The 15,036-nt window shown below is 57.5% G+C and overlaps 2 protein-coding genes across 2 annotated transcripts; both read left to right on the top strand.

Moving 5' to 3' along the window:
* Positions 1-399: 399 nt before the first annotated feature.
* FBXO24 (F-box protein 24) lies at positions 400-8,810 on the top strand. Its single transcript, XM_059414560.1, has 10 exons — positions 400-598; positions 868-966; positions 1,065-1,248; positions 2,199-2,437; positions 2,674-2,908; positions 3,452-3,610; positions 3,861-3,982; positions 4,250-4,381; positions 6,780-6,950; positions 7,274-8,810. The coding sequence occupies exons 1-10, from the start codon at positions 527-529 to the stop codon at positions 7,634-7,636; spliced, it is 1,776 nt and encodes a 591-aa protein (XP_059270543.1). The 5' UTR covers positions 400-526; the 3' UTR covers positions 7,637-8,810.
* An 80-nt stretch (positions 8,811-8,890) lies between these two features.
* Positions 8,891-13,863, top strand: PCOLCE (procollagen C-endopeptidase enhancer). Its single transcript, XM_059414556.1, has 9 exons — positions 8,891-9,081; positions 9,950-10,058; positions 10,459-10,717; positions 11,615-11,739; positions 12,217-12,353; positions 12,661-12,890; positions 13,128-13,205; positions 13,326-13,496; positions 13,627-13,863. The coding sequence occupies exons 1-9, from the start codon at positions 8,987-8,989 to the stop codon at positions 13,791-13,793; spliced, it is 1,371 nt and encodes a 456-aa protein (XP_059270539.1). The 5' UTR covers positions 8,891-8,986; the 3' UTR covers positions 13,794-13,863.
* Positions 13,864-15,036: the final 1,173 nt, after the last annotated feature.

Here is a 15,036-nt window from a genome sequence, read left to right on the forward strand (position 1 = left end):
TTTGTTGTTGGTTTTTTTTTTTTTTTTTTTTTTTGAGTTTATACTCTTGGGCTATAAATCGCTGGAGGCCCTGGCCTGCTGAGGTAGGAAGAACTCACCAGTGTTTCTCTACGGAGCTGAGTTAATGCAAAAAAAAGGGCCTCAAGTGGAGGGACCTCAGAATTACGCCCCAAAAGGAAAGGCCTCATCTACCAGTAGTTCCCACTTTCTCTCTCCTGTAAAATGCATAACCCATGAGCCACTGGGGGGGCTAACGCTGAGCTAGAACCCAGGAGCTAAGAGCAAAATCCCAGGTCAGGTTGGGGAAAATAGGTCACAGTGGCTGGGCAGTGAGGTCACAGAGAGGTTTGTCTTCCCAGACTCCATGGGGGAGGGGCCTAGGAGGCAGAGGGGCCCCAGAGGTCCCCCAAGCCCAGGCGGGGGACATGGTGTGGGAAAGGCAGCAGGGACGGGGGCCAAGGAGCTGACTACGGGGGGCCTAGGGGCACGGAGAGATGAGGGCAAGAGCAGGGAGGGGGCAGTCAGGATGGTGAGGAGAAGCCGGAGGCGAAAGCTGCAAAAAGTCACCAGGCTGTGCGGACGGGAGGAGGGGCTCCGGGTGAGGGGGGAGCGAGCCAAGGGAAGGACTAGAAGATGGTAGCCAGAGGTCGGGGGAGGGGTTCTTTGGAGCCGGTGGACCAAGGAACACGGCAGACAGGGAAGGGTGACCCATGGGCCTAGAGAGAAAGACGGGAGGATTTGAGCATGCAGAGCCGGAAAACAGGGCGGTGAGCCCCCAAGAAAGTAGCTAATGAAAGACAGGCTGAGAGAAGGCAGCAAAAGAGGCCTGACTCTCATGGAACCCCTGTGCTCCCCATTCTCGGGCAGGTGAAGCGGAGCTGCCCTTCATGTGGCCCAGAGCCTGGGGGTGAAGAGAAGAAGGGGAGAGGGAACCCTATTTCTGTCCAGCTGTTCCCCCCAGAGCTGGTGAGTCCTCCATAGGGAGGTATTAAAGAATAAAGGGCAGGGGGCCAGACCACGGAGGGACCCCACTGAACCCTGCTTCCTCCCTCCTGCACCCCCAGGTGGAGCATATCATCTCATTCCTCCCAGTCAGAGATGTAGTCGCTCTGGGCCAGACCTGCCACTACTTCCACGAAGTCTGCGACGCCGAGGGCGTGTGGAGACGCATCTGTCGCAGGCTCAGTCCTCGCCTACGAGAGCAGGGTTCTGGGGTCCGGCCCTGGAAGAGAGCTGCCATTCTTAACTGTACACCTCCCCCAGAAACCCCCACTGTCTTTGCCTCTGTCCTACCTTATTCTGGGGTCCCTCCTGTTCCACAGAGTTGCCTCCGCATTCCTGGCCAAACTTCCGGGGCCCCTTTCTCTGGAAGAACCCATTAGATTCAAAACATATGCTGTCAGCGCTACAAGCTTCTAGCCCCACCTTCTGAGGGGCCCCATTACTAGCATCCCTAACAAACCTCTCTCTCCATAGTCAAACTCTCTTCCAAATCTTACCCCGGACACCACCACTACTCCCCAAACGTGGAGTCTTCCCTCCTCTAAACCAGGGTTCCTCAGCCTTGTCACTGTTGACATTTGGGAGCGAAATAGTTATTTGGAGTGGGGGGCCTGTCCTGTGCATTTCAGCATGTTCATCAGCATCCCTGGCCTCCCCCCACTAGATCCCAGGATCAAACCTCCCCCTAGAAGTGACAACCAGTGTTCCCTGAGGGACAGAGTCACTCCAGGCTGAGAAACATGCTCTAAATCATTCCCAGGGAGCCCCTACCCAAGTACTTGATTTCATACACTGGAGATGGAGATCCTGATCTGATCCCAATAGCAGATCCGGAGCCTGGGCTGAGCGGGTTTACTGGCCTTTCTCGATCATTCTTTTTCACTCCTCCTCCTGCTGCTTTTCTATGTGTTATTTTCCCTTCGATGTCTCTGATGCAAGGTTGGCCTGAAGCGCTCCAAAGCATGTGTAGTGCCCTGGGCTGAGGGGGGGCAGAGAACTCAAGTTCAGGCATAGGGGATTATTAAAGATATGCTCTGAGCTTTCCAGTGTCCTTTGGAAGGGGTCTGTTCCCCAGTCTTAGGTCTGGGAGCTGCTAACTACCACGCTGCCCGAGAAATCTAGTCCGCCTAAGCTCTGATTCCTCTCCCTTGTGCCACGCTGACCCCCTGAGCCTCCCATCTCCTTCCTTTCTCCAGACACGAAGGGCCTGTACTTCCAGGCATTCGGGGGCCGCCGCCGCTGTCTCAGCAAGAGCGTAGCCCCCCTGCTAGCCCACGGCTACCGCCGCTTCTTGCCCACCAAGGACCATGTCTTCATTCTTGACTACGCGGGGACCCTCTTCTTCCTCAAAAATGCCCTGGTCTCCTCTACCCTTGGCCAGATCCAGTGGAAGCGAGCCTGCCGCTATGTTGTGTTGTGTCGCGGAGCCAAGGATGTGAGAAGCAGAGCCCACCCCTCCTGCGGGGACCCGGGGACCACACCAGCCCTGAGGTCTTCTCCTCGGGACAGCCGCCCTCCTGTCCCAGGAACTGAGAAACAAGTCTTTGTTTCCCAGCCCTGAACTCCAAGTACCTCATCTCTCACCCCATTGGGTGGTGAGAGGCTCCCGTGGGTCCAGCCTCATTCCACTCCCAAGGCCTAGACCCCAGACATCTTCATCTCTTCCTACAGTTTGCTTCGGACCCAAGATGTGACACGGTTTACCGCAAATACCTCTATGTATTGGCCACTCGGGAGCAGCCAGGCATGGTGGGCACGACGGGCAGCAGGGCCTGTGACTGTGTCGAGGTCTATCTGCAGTCCAGTGGGCAGCGTGTCTTCAAGATGACTTTCCACCACTCCATGAGCTTCAAACAGATTGTGCTCGTTGGTCAGGAGACGCAGCGGGCTCTTCTGCTTCTCACAGGTGTGGCCCAGAGCAGTGGTTTGCAAACTGCTCTCTACAGATTCTTCGGGTCCTGAGGCAGCGGCGCAGGAGGCCTCTCACATGGGTTCTGCAGGCCACCTCATCCTGCTCTCAAATCCAAGAGCTTTGCTTTTTGTCTGCCTCCTAGTCTAAGATGCTATGAGTTTCATTTGAATAAAGGGTGCTGTGGTGGTGGTGGTGGGGGAGTTGGAAACCACTATTCTAGCCAGGCAGGGCCCCAAGTTCCCAGCATCATTCTTCCTAACACTCCAGTTGGATTCTGCCAACTCTCACGGCTAGGTGTTCTCTCCACTCATCTTTCACGCTCAAGGACTTGCCTGACTTATTTTGGGTGGTAAAGGGCTAGAGTCTGGACTCAGGGTCACTCTTCCATTATTCCATTTCTACCTTTTTTCTTCCAGTCCCATTCTAGGACAGTAAATGTTTCATCCGTATGCCTTAGAGAGTCTCCTGGGAACTTAATGTGGATATTGGGGGGGTCCCCTCCCCCCCATAATTGTCTCCCTCTCCCCCATCTCCCAGAGGAAGGAAAGATCTACTCTTTGGTAGTGAACGAAACCCAGCTGGACCAGCCACGCTCCTACACCATCCAGCTGGCCCTGCGGAAGGTGTCCCGTTGTCTGCCTCACCTTCGTGTGGCCTGCATGGCTTCCAACCAGAGCAGTACTCTCTACATCACGGGTAAGAACCACCTACCTTCTGCAGACCCTGGTCTTAAAACAGACCTTCCAGATACGAACAGCACCCCTCTGTGCTGGACCCTTTCGGGCATCCTAGTGAAAAGATGAGTTTAGGTTCCCAGATATCATAACTGGTACATTGCTAGTGGGGGTGAGTCACCCCAGATCTTATAACTTTTCTCCCAGGTAGGGCCTTATCTCTAGGAAATAGGTGCCCAAAGCTGCTAAGCTGAGGGCTCCTGACCCCCCAGACCAGGGGGGAGTGTATTTTGAGGTGCATACCCCAGGGGTGTATCGTGATCTCTTTGGGACCCTTCAAGCCTTTGACCCCCTGGACCAGCAGATGCCGCTTGCTCTCTCACTGCCTGCCAAGGTAGGAGCCTGGAGAGGTGGGGCAGACCAGGGGGCGGGCAGAGGGGGGTTGTGTTAGGGTTTGAAGGGTGCCAGAGGTCTGAAATGTGAGCAGGGATCAAATGATTCCTCAGGAAGGGACAGGGGACCCAGAGAGAGGGGTGAGGCAGCGGGCAAGGCCAAAAGAAGGCAGCTAGAATTGCCAGGTTAGCAGGTGGGAGACTCTAGAGCTCAGGGTTCCCCTGGAGGGAACTGAATAGTCCCCTCCTCTTTCTGCTTTACTTCCTAGATCCTATTTTGTGCTCTTGGCTACAATCACCTTGGCCTGGTGGATGAATTTGGCCGGATCTTCATGCAGGGAAATAACAGATATGGGCAGCTGGGGACAGGGGACAAAATGGACAGAGGGGAACCCACACAGGTGAGACCGTTTCTCCGTTACTGTCACCCTGACCCCCTTCCTCCAGTTCCCTAAGCCCTGGATCTCTCCACTTCTCCGCCGTCTTTAGAATCCACTCCTTACTCCCTGGGGAAGTTAAGCCACCCGTAGGTAATGCCCGTGATACTACTGGCACATGTCTTTCCCAGGGTTGGCACTGTGAGGTGCCAATAGGAATTTAGCGAAGCAGGGAGACCGGGCGGTGGGCTGGTCTAACCGGAAGAGGTGAGCTGTCATCAGGGGCCTGGTAGGTCAGATCGGATTTGGGCGGGCACAGGGAGAGGCATTCTGTATAGTGGGGACGAGAACTTAAAGCAGACACTTAAAGCACACACTTAAAGCAGACAGAGTGTTTCAAACATCAGTAGATAGGAGGCGGCGCAGGTGGCACAGATTTGGGAAGGAGTCACTGCAGGTTCGGGAGCAGAAGGTAACCACCCCCTCCCCCCCATGACTGAGAACAGGAGGCCACGGAATGAAAAGCCCACTGGGAGACTGTTGAGCCCCAGCAACACTTGAGACAAGAGCCTGGGGCAGTGAGAACCTAAAAGAAAGGATCCCGGAGATGTTTTTGAAAGGAAATGAACAGGCCCTAGAAACTGCTGAGATATGAGGAGAAGGCCCCGAGGACAAGAGAGGTTCTGGGGTGAGACCCCTTGAAGAAAGACAGCATCCCTACAAACTTGGGAAGGGATACTGGCTTAAGGAAAGAGAAAGAGCGTGAATTTGGACTTTTTCTAAAGTGGAAATGTCTCGCTGGCATTAGGGTCCATGCTGAAACAAGGCTGACCTGGACAGGAGTAGGGATAGAGGGGAACATCCCGGGCAGGGGCCAATGTCCTAGGCAGAGGGAATGAAAAGGCTGTCGCTGATGCCCGATGGGCACATTCTTGGATGCCAAATCCCAGAAGCCGTGGGCTCAGAGAGTTTCAAACAGGAGGGAGTGACTCAGGCTGACAGATAATGCAGGAAAATACCCACTGACACGGAAAGATGGTCAGGCCACAGTTTTCAGTGGAAAAAAAATTTTACATAATACAATGCCATTTTTGTTTTAAAAAAATACAATTTGTACACACACACACACACACGCGCGCGCAGCAGTGAAGAATATCCAGCAAGATGTTTGTAGTAGTGGTAGGATTCCCAGTGATTTTTTTTTTTTTTTTTTAAGTAGGCTCCACACCAAGCGTGGAACCCAGTGAGGTACTCCGACTCACAACCCTTAGATCAGGACCTGAGCCCATATTAAGAGCCAAGCACTTAACGGACTGAGCCACCCAGGTGCCCCTGGCCAGTGATTTTTTTTTAAGATTTTTAAATTAAATTAAATTAAATTTTATTTTATTTATTTGACAGAGAGAGAGAAATCACAAGTAGGCAGAGAGGCAGGCAGAGAGAGAGGGGAAAGCAGGCTCCCAGCTGAGCAAAGAGCCTGATGCCGGGCTCTATCCCGGGACCCTGAGATCGCGACAGGAGCCAAAGGCAGAGGCTTAACCCACTGAGTCACCCAGGCGCCCATAGCCAGTGATTTTTAATTTACTCTTTGCTCACCAATATTTTATAACTTCTCTATCATGACCATAAATTACTTGCCTGTGTCTTCAAAATTAAAGCCCTCGTAATCTCAGGAGAAAGTGTGCGAGAGGCTCTCGGATTTGGCCCCCGGGAGGTCAAGGGCGTTTGGAGAGAACACGTCAGTAGCTTAGTAAGGAGAGAAGCCAGATCACAAGAAGGTGCAGGAAAGCCTGGCCATGGTGAGAGCAGGAAGGGGTCGACCTCAGACTGGTCACGTAACCAGGTCTGCTGCCTGAAAAGACGGAGGTTGGAAGCAGCAGGAATCCGGTGGCCATGTTGTTTTTTCAAAATAGGGCAGCCAATTTGAAAGACAGGCATAGGACCAATTGAACTTGCTGGAGACAGGAGAGAGGAATAAGTGGAAGGAAAGTCCTTCCTGGGGGCTGGCCTGGAGGGCGGGAGGGAGTCTTTCAACTTTGGGAAGAGGAAGGATAGCCCTCCTCCTGGGGCTGGAAAGCAGGATGAAAGGCTGGGCTGGCACAGGCCTGGGGTGACAGCCAGGGAGCGGATAGCAGACCCTGGGCCCAAGCAAGTAGTCTGTTTTCTGGGGAGCAAAGATGAGGAACCGACGAAAGTTCTAGACCCCATGCAGTCCGACTGGGGCTTCAGGAGATCCAAGGAGGGAGAGATTGCTGTTGGTCTGCCTCCTGGCTGGGAGTGGGGTGGTGGGAGCTGGGGGACGCTGAGTCCCTTCCCTTTCCCCTCCTAGTTTCTCTAGATTCTTCCCTGAGCCTTCCTGTCCTGTCTGGGCCCCCAAATCCTTGGCGTTCCCACCTTAGGGATTCTGGCCCTGTGTCCTCAGGTGCATTATCTACAACGCCCCATTGCCCTGTGGTGTGGCCTCAACCACTCCCTGGTGCTGAGCCAGAGCTCGGACTTCAGCAAGGAGCTTCTGGGCTGCGGCTGTGGGGCTGGAGGCCGCCTCCCTGGCTGGCCTAAGGGGAGTGCCTCCTTCGTGAAGCTCCACGTCAAGGTCAGAGCATTGTCAGACCAGCAGGCAACCAGGGAGGGCAGGGGCCATAGAGCTAGACTGCACACAGGAACCCCCCCCCCCGGGGGCGGGGGCATGCCCCAGCACCACCTGCCTCCCTTCCCGGCCCCACACCACAGCCCCTGGCTCCCTCCCTCAGCAGCCCCTGCTGGCCCTCTCTGACCTCACACAACCTTGGGGCTCGGCCAGCCCTAGCTCACTTGCTGGCTCGGGGCTGGCCGGAGAGGGAGGAACACAACAGCTGGAACTTCCTGGGAGCCCCTCAGTGATGGCCCCACTGAGCCACGCCCCTTCTCTCCTCCAAGGTTCCTTTGTGTGCCTGTTCCCTCTGCTCCACCAGAGAGTGCCTCTACATGCTGTCCAGCCATGACATCGAGCACCACCCCACCTACCGGGACCTACCAGCCAGCAGGGTGGTGGGGACCCCCGAGCCCAGCCTGGGGCCCGGAGCATCCCAGGACCCTGGGGGGACAGCCCGGGCATGTGAGGAGTACCTCAGCCAGATCCACAGTTGCCCCACGTTGCAGGATCGCATGGAAAAAATGAAGGAGATCGTGGGCTGGATGCCCTTGATGGCGGCACAGAAGGATTTCTTTTGGGAGGCCTTGGACATGCTGCAGAGGGCTGCTGCAGGGGTCGGCCCAGGTCCCCCAAACCCTGAGAGCTGACCCCTCCCCCTCCTCATCCTCACCCCCAGAGGGAGAGAGGAGCCCTAGGCCAGGAGCTAAGGAGACACAGGGCGGTAGCGGTAAACACTGTATGTGCACACGGTGGGGGTGGGGGGAATTGCTCGACATGCCAGGGTGGACAGGGAGCTGTTTTGTAAAAATGTTTGGGGGGCTGCCCAGGAGGGGCCCCCAATCTGACTATCATGGACAAGAGATTTGATGGACAAATAGAATAAAAGGCTGAAGTGAGGCCCGGTTTGGAGGAAAATGGGGCAGGGCACGGGGGCCCGATGCCTGGCTCGGTGGGCGACGGAGGACAGGAGCATGGCCGGGGCGGGCAGAGCAGAAGTGGCTCAGGCATTCAGGTGCTGCAGACCTGACCACCTACATCTCTCAGCTCGCTTTCCCCTCCCCCTCCCAAGACACCCCCCCACCACCCCCGGCCCTGGCTTCTGGACCTGGAAGTCCAACCCCCACCTTCTGGAGCAATGCAGGCAACATATGCTACTCCGTTCTCTGGTTCTCTTAGTGGGGTCCTCTGTCCCTCAGACTTGCTCCCATCCTGAGCAGGCCACTTGCTTCTGACCTCGCAGAGCGTCCTACCCATTGCCCTTGGTCCCCAGGAAGTCAGTCCTCTCTTCCCCTTCTCCGATTTTCCTCCCGGGTTCAGTCTCATGCGTTGTCCCTGTCCCTTACGTTCTACTTTGTTCTACTCAGACAGAGGACAGGCCCTTCATCGGCCCGCACACCATGCCTCCCTAAGCCACTCCCCCACCTCCAAATACTGTGGAGAGAAAACAGGCGAGCAGAATTTTCTCCTTCCGGTAGTCTGGCCCGGGGATGGGGAGAAGACAGTAGAAATTCCGTAGTGGAAAATAAGCTGGAGCCAGGGGGTGGTCAGGAAGGGGGTGAGTGACTGGATGTTGGGGGGAGGTCAAGGAAGGACGACCTGTGGGTGCCGGGGAGGCGGGCATGGGGAGGATCACGACGAGGGACCCGAGGCTGTGTTCGCAGGATGCTCGCGCACCTGGCAGCGTGGGCTTCCGGAGGACGGGACCCGATGCCTGCCCTGTGGCTGAGGCTTGATGCTTCTTCTGCCCTTCACTGCTCGACCCCCTACTTGGGTCAATATTTATGTGTCCTGGATGTAGAGAGGCCCCTGGACTCAGCACTGTCCCGACTACACTCTCCCTGTCCCGCCTTCCCCCCCGCCCGCCCCGCTGGCCAGTCCCCACGCCCACACAGCCGGGCTGCCTCAGCTGGCCCTGATTATCCCTGCTGCTGCCGGTGCCGCTGCTCAACTCAGCTGCCGCCACTGGCTCGAGGACCCCAGCGCCTCTCCCCCTGGCCATGCTGCCTGCTGCCACAGCCTCCCTCGTGGGGCCCCTCCTCACTGCCTGGGCCCTGCTACCTTTCGCCCAGGGCCAGACCCCCAACTATACCAGGTAGGTCTCGGCACCTTCCAGATAGCTTGAGTGAGCTGCAAAAGCCCTGATTCCTGGGAGTTTTGCCTGTGGATCCTGTGGATTCTTTTACTCACACACCACCCCCCCCCCCAAAATCTCCCACAGCCCCAGCTTCCCGCTAGCCCCTAAGTTCTCTCTCCCTACTGCAAGACCACGGTCATCTGTGGGTCACCACTGTCCCCCCCCACCCCATTCCTCCACCCTTTGTCCCCTGTCCTCTTAAGTCTCCTCATCCACCCAGACCCTTGGCCCCCCTCCGTGGAACCTGAGAGCACCAAGACTCTGAACTTGCCTGGTAGCTGGACATCTGGATTCCAGGAGGGAAATCAGAGGTGGTGGGGGGAGAGGGGAGAGCGAGTGGGGGACCTGGGAGTCAGATACTCAAGTACTTAGCAAAGGGCAAAGGTTGGGAGCTGGGGAAATCTGGTCTCCAGGTTCAACGTGAGGGCCATAGCCGCCGCTCATCTCTCCGCCCCCCTCCCCCCCCATGGCCTCGTGGCTGTGTCCACATCTGGAAGTAGTTAGGCGGCTCCTGTCCCCGACTGCCAGGCAGGGCGAGGGTGGGGGGGGAGAGTGAGGAGCAGCCTGGGGAGGATTCCGGGAATTCCTGTTGGGGTGGGGGTGGGGATTGGGGGTGTTGGAAAGACAGCAAAGTTGCTGGCCCCACTTGTTGTTAATCCTCTCAATCCCGGTCTGGCTGGCTGAGGCTGTCCCAGATCCCCGAGGCCGCCTCCTCCATCCTCCCGGCGTCCCCCCCCTGCACCCGCCCCCCCACCCCCCCATCCTCATTACCCTATCGGTCCCAAGCTCTCCTCCATTCATGGCTGACCCCTCTTCTGTTCTCCAGACCCGTGTTCCTGTGTGGAGGGGATGTGACCGGGGAGTCGGGTTACGTGGCAAGTGAGGGTTTCCCCAACCTCTACCCCCCCAATAAGGAGTGCATCTGGACAATCACGGTGAGAAGGTCCTCCTGATCACTACCCCCTCGTTGAAGTCTTGCACGCCTGACTGCTAAGGGAACCCCAGTCTGCCGGCCCCCTCCGGTCCCTGCACCACCGCTTCTCCCAGGCCCAAGCCCTGTTCCCTCCTGTCACGGAGGGCAGCAGGGCCCACAGTAACACGTGGCAAAGCCTGCTCCCCTACTCCCAACTCCGTTCTCGACCCTCCAATCTCTCCATGCCCTAGTTCTTGTCCCTGCCTGAGCCACAAGCTAGGGCAGCGCCCCAGCCCCCTGCTCTGCACCCTGATGGGGTCCCTTCCTGCTCAGGCCCCGTTTCTGTATGAAATGCAGGTACCCTCCGCCTGGGTTGTGTGTGCCTTGACTTTGCGGGTCCTCTTCCCTGTCCCTGCCTTCAGGTCCCTGAGGGCCAGACTGTGTCCCTTTCCTTCCGAGTCTTCGACTTGGAGCAGCACTCGGCCTGCCGTTACGATGCTCTGGAGGTCTTTGCCGGGTCTGGAACCTCGGGCCAGCGGCTTGGACGCTTCTGCGGGACTTTCCGGCCTGCGCCCTTAGTCGCCCCCGGCAACCAGGTGACCCTGAGGATGACGGCGGACGAGGGCACGGGAGGACGAGGCTTCCTGCTCTGGTACAGCGGGAGGGCCACCTCGGGCACTGGTGAGACCTCCCTCACCTCCGCCTTCCCCCTCTCCTGGCCCCGCCCCCGGCGCAGGCCCCGCCCCCAGCCTTAACCTCCACCGGGGGCCAAACCCGGCGCCCCAGAGCCTAGGGCCCCCATTACCTCCCTTACCCTTTTTCCTCACTAACTGCCCCTTCAGTCCCTCCTCCCCGTCTTCTCTCCCCCCTCCCGCTCCCACCCACCCCCTCTTCCAGGCCCCCCCCCCAGGCGCGAGGCGGAAATGGGTCACCGACCCGCGGGTGGAATGGGCGGCCTGGGGTTACTGGGACGGTGAGTAACTGCCCGCCCCCGTCCGCAATCGGGCTCCCTCAGACGGGCGTGAGGGGGCACCCCCGGGCTGGGGAACTAGGTTCCCCCAACCCGGAGTCCCCTACACCCAGCCCGGGGCTCCCGATTGCGGTCCCATCACCCCCCTCCTGGCGGCATAAGTCTCCCCTAAAATGTTTAAGGCAGAGACCTCCCCAAAGGGGTCTCTGGGCTGGGCCCCAATTTGAGGGCACCCTCACAACGTGAGGACTCCCGAGCCTGCACAGGGGACTTTTCCGCCGGACCGGGGAGATGGGATCTCCCCGGGGAAGAGGAACGATGTGGCCGCGGGGCAGGGGGAGGGGCGAGAAGGGACCCTGTCCAGCCAATGCCTCCTCCCCCTTCCACCGCCTGCCTGGGGGGCCCGGAGGTCCAAGACTCCCCCGAGCCCTTCTCTTCCAGGCCCCCTCTCTGCTAACCAACCCCCTCTTTCCTACCCCTCTTCTCGTCCCCTCACGCTGGGACCCAGACGTCTGAGCTTCCAGCACAGTCTTCCAGCCTAGAGCTCTCTCCGAGCTGACCGAGGGTCTCCACCGCCTCCCACCCCCAATACTTTCTCCCCTCCCCAGAGCACCAATTTTGCGGGGGGCGGCTGGAGAAGGCCCAGGGAACCCTGACCACGCCCAACTGGCCCGAGTCCGATTACCCCCCGGGCATCAGCTGTTCCTGGCACATCATCGCGCCCCCGGACCAGGTACCGACCCCCTGCCCGGGCCGCCCTCGGGGACCCAGGCGTCACTCTCCAGCGTGCAGCCAGCAAAGATTTACTGACCATCTGCTCGGTCGCGACCACTGAGCTCGCGCTGGTAGGGAGCAAAAACAGACCCAGAACTGCTTGCACTCAAACAAAAAGTGTAAAATCACACCTGTGACAAGTCTTACGAGAGCGAGGTACCCGACGCTGATCCATAAACGGGGTTGTGGGTGTATGTGGTGGCGCTGGAGGTGGAGGCCGGGTCTGTTCCCTGAGTGCGAGCCAGGACTAGACGGTGCCCGAGACGGAAGACGCCGCCGAAGGGTTCCCCTGGGCGTGTGACCCTCTGAGCTGGGGTGTGAACGCTTTTACGAGGGGGGTGGTGTACGGGGGACCCGGGAGGAGGAAGAGGAGGTGCCGCGAGCTTCTGGGCTTCTGGGGGTCCAGCCGCGCAGCCTCCTCTCTCCCCGGGGACAGGTGATCTCGCTGACCTTCGGGAAGTTTGACCTGGAGCCCGACACCTACTGCCGCTACGACTCGGTCAGCGTGTTCAACGGAGCAGTGAGCGATGACTCCAAGAGGCTGGGGAAGTTCTGCGGCGACACGGCCCCGGGGTGAGGGGATGGACCCGGGTGGTTGGTGGGTCCCAGCGTCTCCACCTTTCTAGGGAAAGGACTGGGCCGTGGGGGGAGACCAGGCTTAGCTGAAGAGGCGGGATCTGAACCCGTGAGCCCCAAACGGGTGGGCGGAGCTAGTGGGAGACCAGGCAAGAGACCCGGCTTGGCACTAGGACAGGTCTGGGTCCACCGATCCATGGAGAAGCGAGTAGGTCCTGCGAAGGCGGGAAGCTGGAACAGCCAACCAGGGCGGAGATGACAAGGCCCGCCTGACGCCCCCTCCTCCGTGCCCCGCCACCCGCAGTACCATCTCTTCCGAAGGGAACGAGCTCCTCGTCCAGTTCGTCTCTGACCTCAGTGTCACGGCGGATGGTTTCTCGGCCTCCTACAAGACCCTGCCGCGAGGTGCCGAAGGGCAGGCCCGGAGCCCCGGGGAGGATGCCCGGCCGGGTACCTCGCTCCCCAAGCCCAGACCCCCACCTGCAGAGAAACCAAAGGCCTCGTCTGAAGCCCAGGCAACTCCGGGGGCCCCCGGTGAGTCTGGGAAGGGGGAGGAAGGGGATGCAGCCTGAAGAGAGCCGTTTCAAAGACCAACTTTCCAAACTCATTCATTCATCACTCACTGGTGCCGCCTCCTTACTGACGTCTGGTACTGGGTGCTGCCCAGAACTCTGAATGAATTCAAATCAATGAGGCCATTATAAGGGAAGTGGCCCTTCCTACCTGCTGGGTGGGTCCCCCTCCACAAACGTCGCCCCCTCTCCCTCCTAGCCGTGCCTGCTGTGTCCTGCCCAAAGCAGTGCCGTCGGACAGGCACCTTGCAGAGCAACTTCTGTTCCAGCAGCCTGGGTAAGAAGCCCTATCTGCCAGCAGCTCTAACCTCCCCTCCTGTCCTCAGAGTCCCCCCTCCTGGCTCCAGCCTGAGCTGGCCTCCTGTCGCCTCAACCTCTCACGCCCACTCTCCCACAGTGGTGACCGCAACAGTGAAGTCCATGGTTCGGGGTCCAGGAGAGGGCCTCACTGTCACCGTCAGTCTCATTGGTGCTTACAAAACCGGAGGCCTGGACCTGCCCTCTCCACTCACTGACACCCCCCTGAAGTTTTATGTGCCCTGCAAGCAGTGCCCCCCCATGAAGAAAGGTAACGGATGTGGCAAAATGGGGAAGAGGACATAGCCTTATGAAAATGAGAGAATCTGGAGGACTGACAAGGAGGTACATCTTACAAGGTCTCAATAACACGCTCTCAACCCCTCCCTCTCCTCCCCCAGGAGCCAGTTATCTGATCATGGGCCAGATGGACGAAAGCAGAGGTCCTGTCCTTCCTGCAGACAGCTTCGTGGTTCTCTACCGGTCCAACCAGGACCAGATCCTCACCAACCTCAGCAAGAGGAAGTGCCCCTCCCAGCCTGTTCGGGCTGCTGGGTCCCAGGCCTAAAACCCAGGCTACCTTCCGGAGCCCTAAAGACTCCTTTCTTATCCAAATAAATGTTTCTTGATGGAGGAAAGGGTATCATCTCCATTTCTGTAGTCTGGGGGTCCATCTAGGAGATTTCGTTCATGCGTTAAACTCAACAGACTCAACAGACTGTTTGCTATCCTGAATAATCTTTTAAGAACCTAAGACCTTGTCACCTTTTGCTCAAAACTCTCCCTTATTCTAGGGGGTGCCTGGGTGGCTCAGTGGGTTAAAGCCTCTACCTTCGGCTTGGGTCAGGTCATGATCCCAGTGTCCTGGGATGGAGCCCCGCATTGCATGGGGCTCTCTGCTCAGCAGGGAGCCTGCTTCTTCCACTCTCTCTGCCTGCCTCTCTGCCTACCTGTGATCTCTGTCAAATAAATAAAATCTTTAGAATTTTTTTTAAATAAAAATTAAAAAATATGGGGCGCCTGGGTGGCTCAGTGGGTTAAGCCTCTGCCTTCGGCTCAGGTCATGATCTCAGGGTCCTGGGATCGAGTCCCGCATCGGGCTCTCTGCTCAGCAGGGAGCCTGCTCCCCTCTCTCTCTCTCTGCCTGCCTCTCCATCTACTTGTGATCTCTTTCTGTCAAATAAATAAATAAAATCTTAAAAAAAAAAAAAGATTTAAAAAAAAAAATTAAAAAATAAACCCGCTCCCTTATTCTCAACACAAACACACACCCCCACACACACACCACAGAGGTGTCGGATGTGTTAATTAGCTTGATTGTGGTAATCTTTTCACAATGTATACATGTTTTTTAAAAGATTTTCTTTGGGGAAAGAGAACACAAGCAGGGGGAGGCGCAGACAGAGAGGGACAAGCAAACCGTGCCCTCCAAGTGGGGACGGTGAGATCACCTGAGATCACCTGATCTCAGACCCTGAGATCACGACCTGACCTGAAATCAAACCCTTAACCAACTGAGCCACCCAGGTGCCCCTCAAGTTGTACACCTTAAACAATTTTTCTATGTCTAAGAGATCTCAATAAAGCCGTTAAGAAAAAGAAATGAGGAAAACCTCTTCCATAGTTTTCCATCAGTTTCAGAATAAAATCTGAAGTCCTACTGCAGACTCCGAGGCTCTAGGTGATCTGCATCGCACCCTCCCAGTGATTGCTGTCCCCTTTGCAATCACTCTTTCAGTCTCAGTGGCTCCTTGACCATTTCCAGTACCCTTCTGCTTCGCAGCTTTGCCTTAGCTATCCCCTCCCTCCAG

Source organism: Mustela nigripes, chromosome 11, assembly GCF_022355385.1.
Source record: "Mustela nigripes isolate SB6536 chromosome 11, MUSNIG.SB6536, whole genome shotgun sequence".
NCBI classification, from domain to species: domain Eukaryota; kingdom Metazoa; phylum Chordata; class Mammalia; order Carnivora; family Mustelidae; genus Mustela; species Mustela nigripes.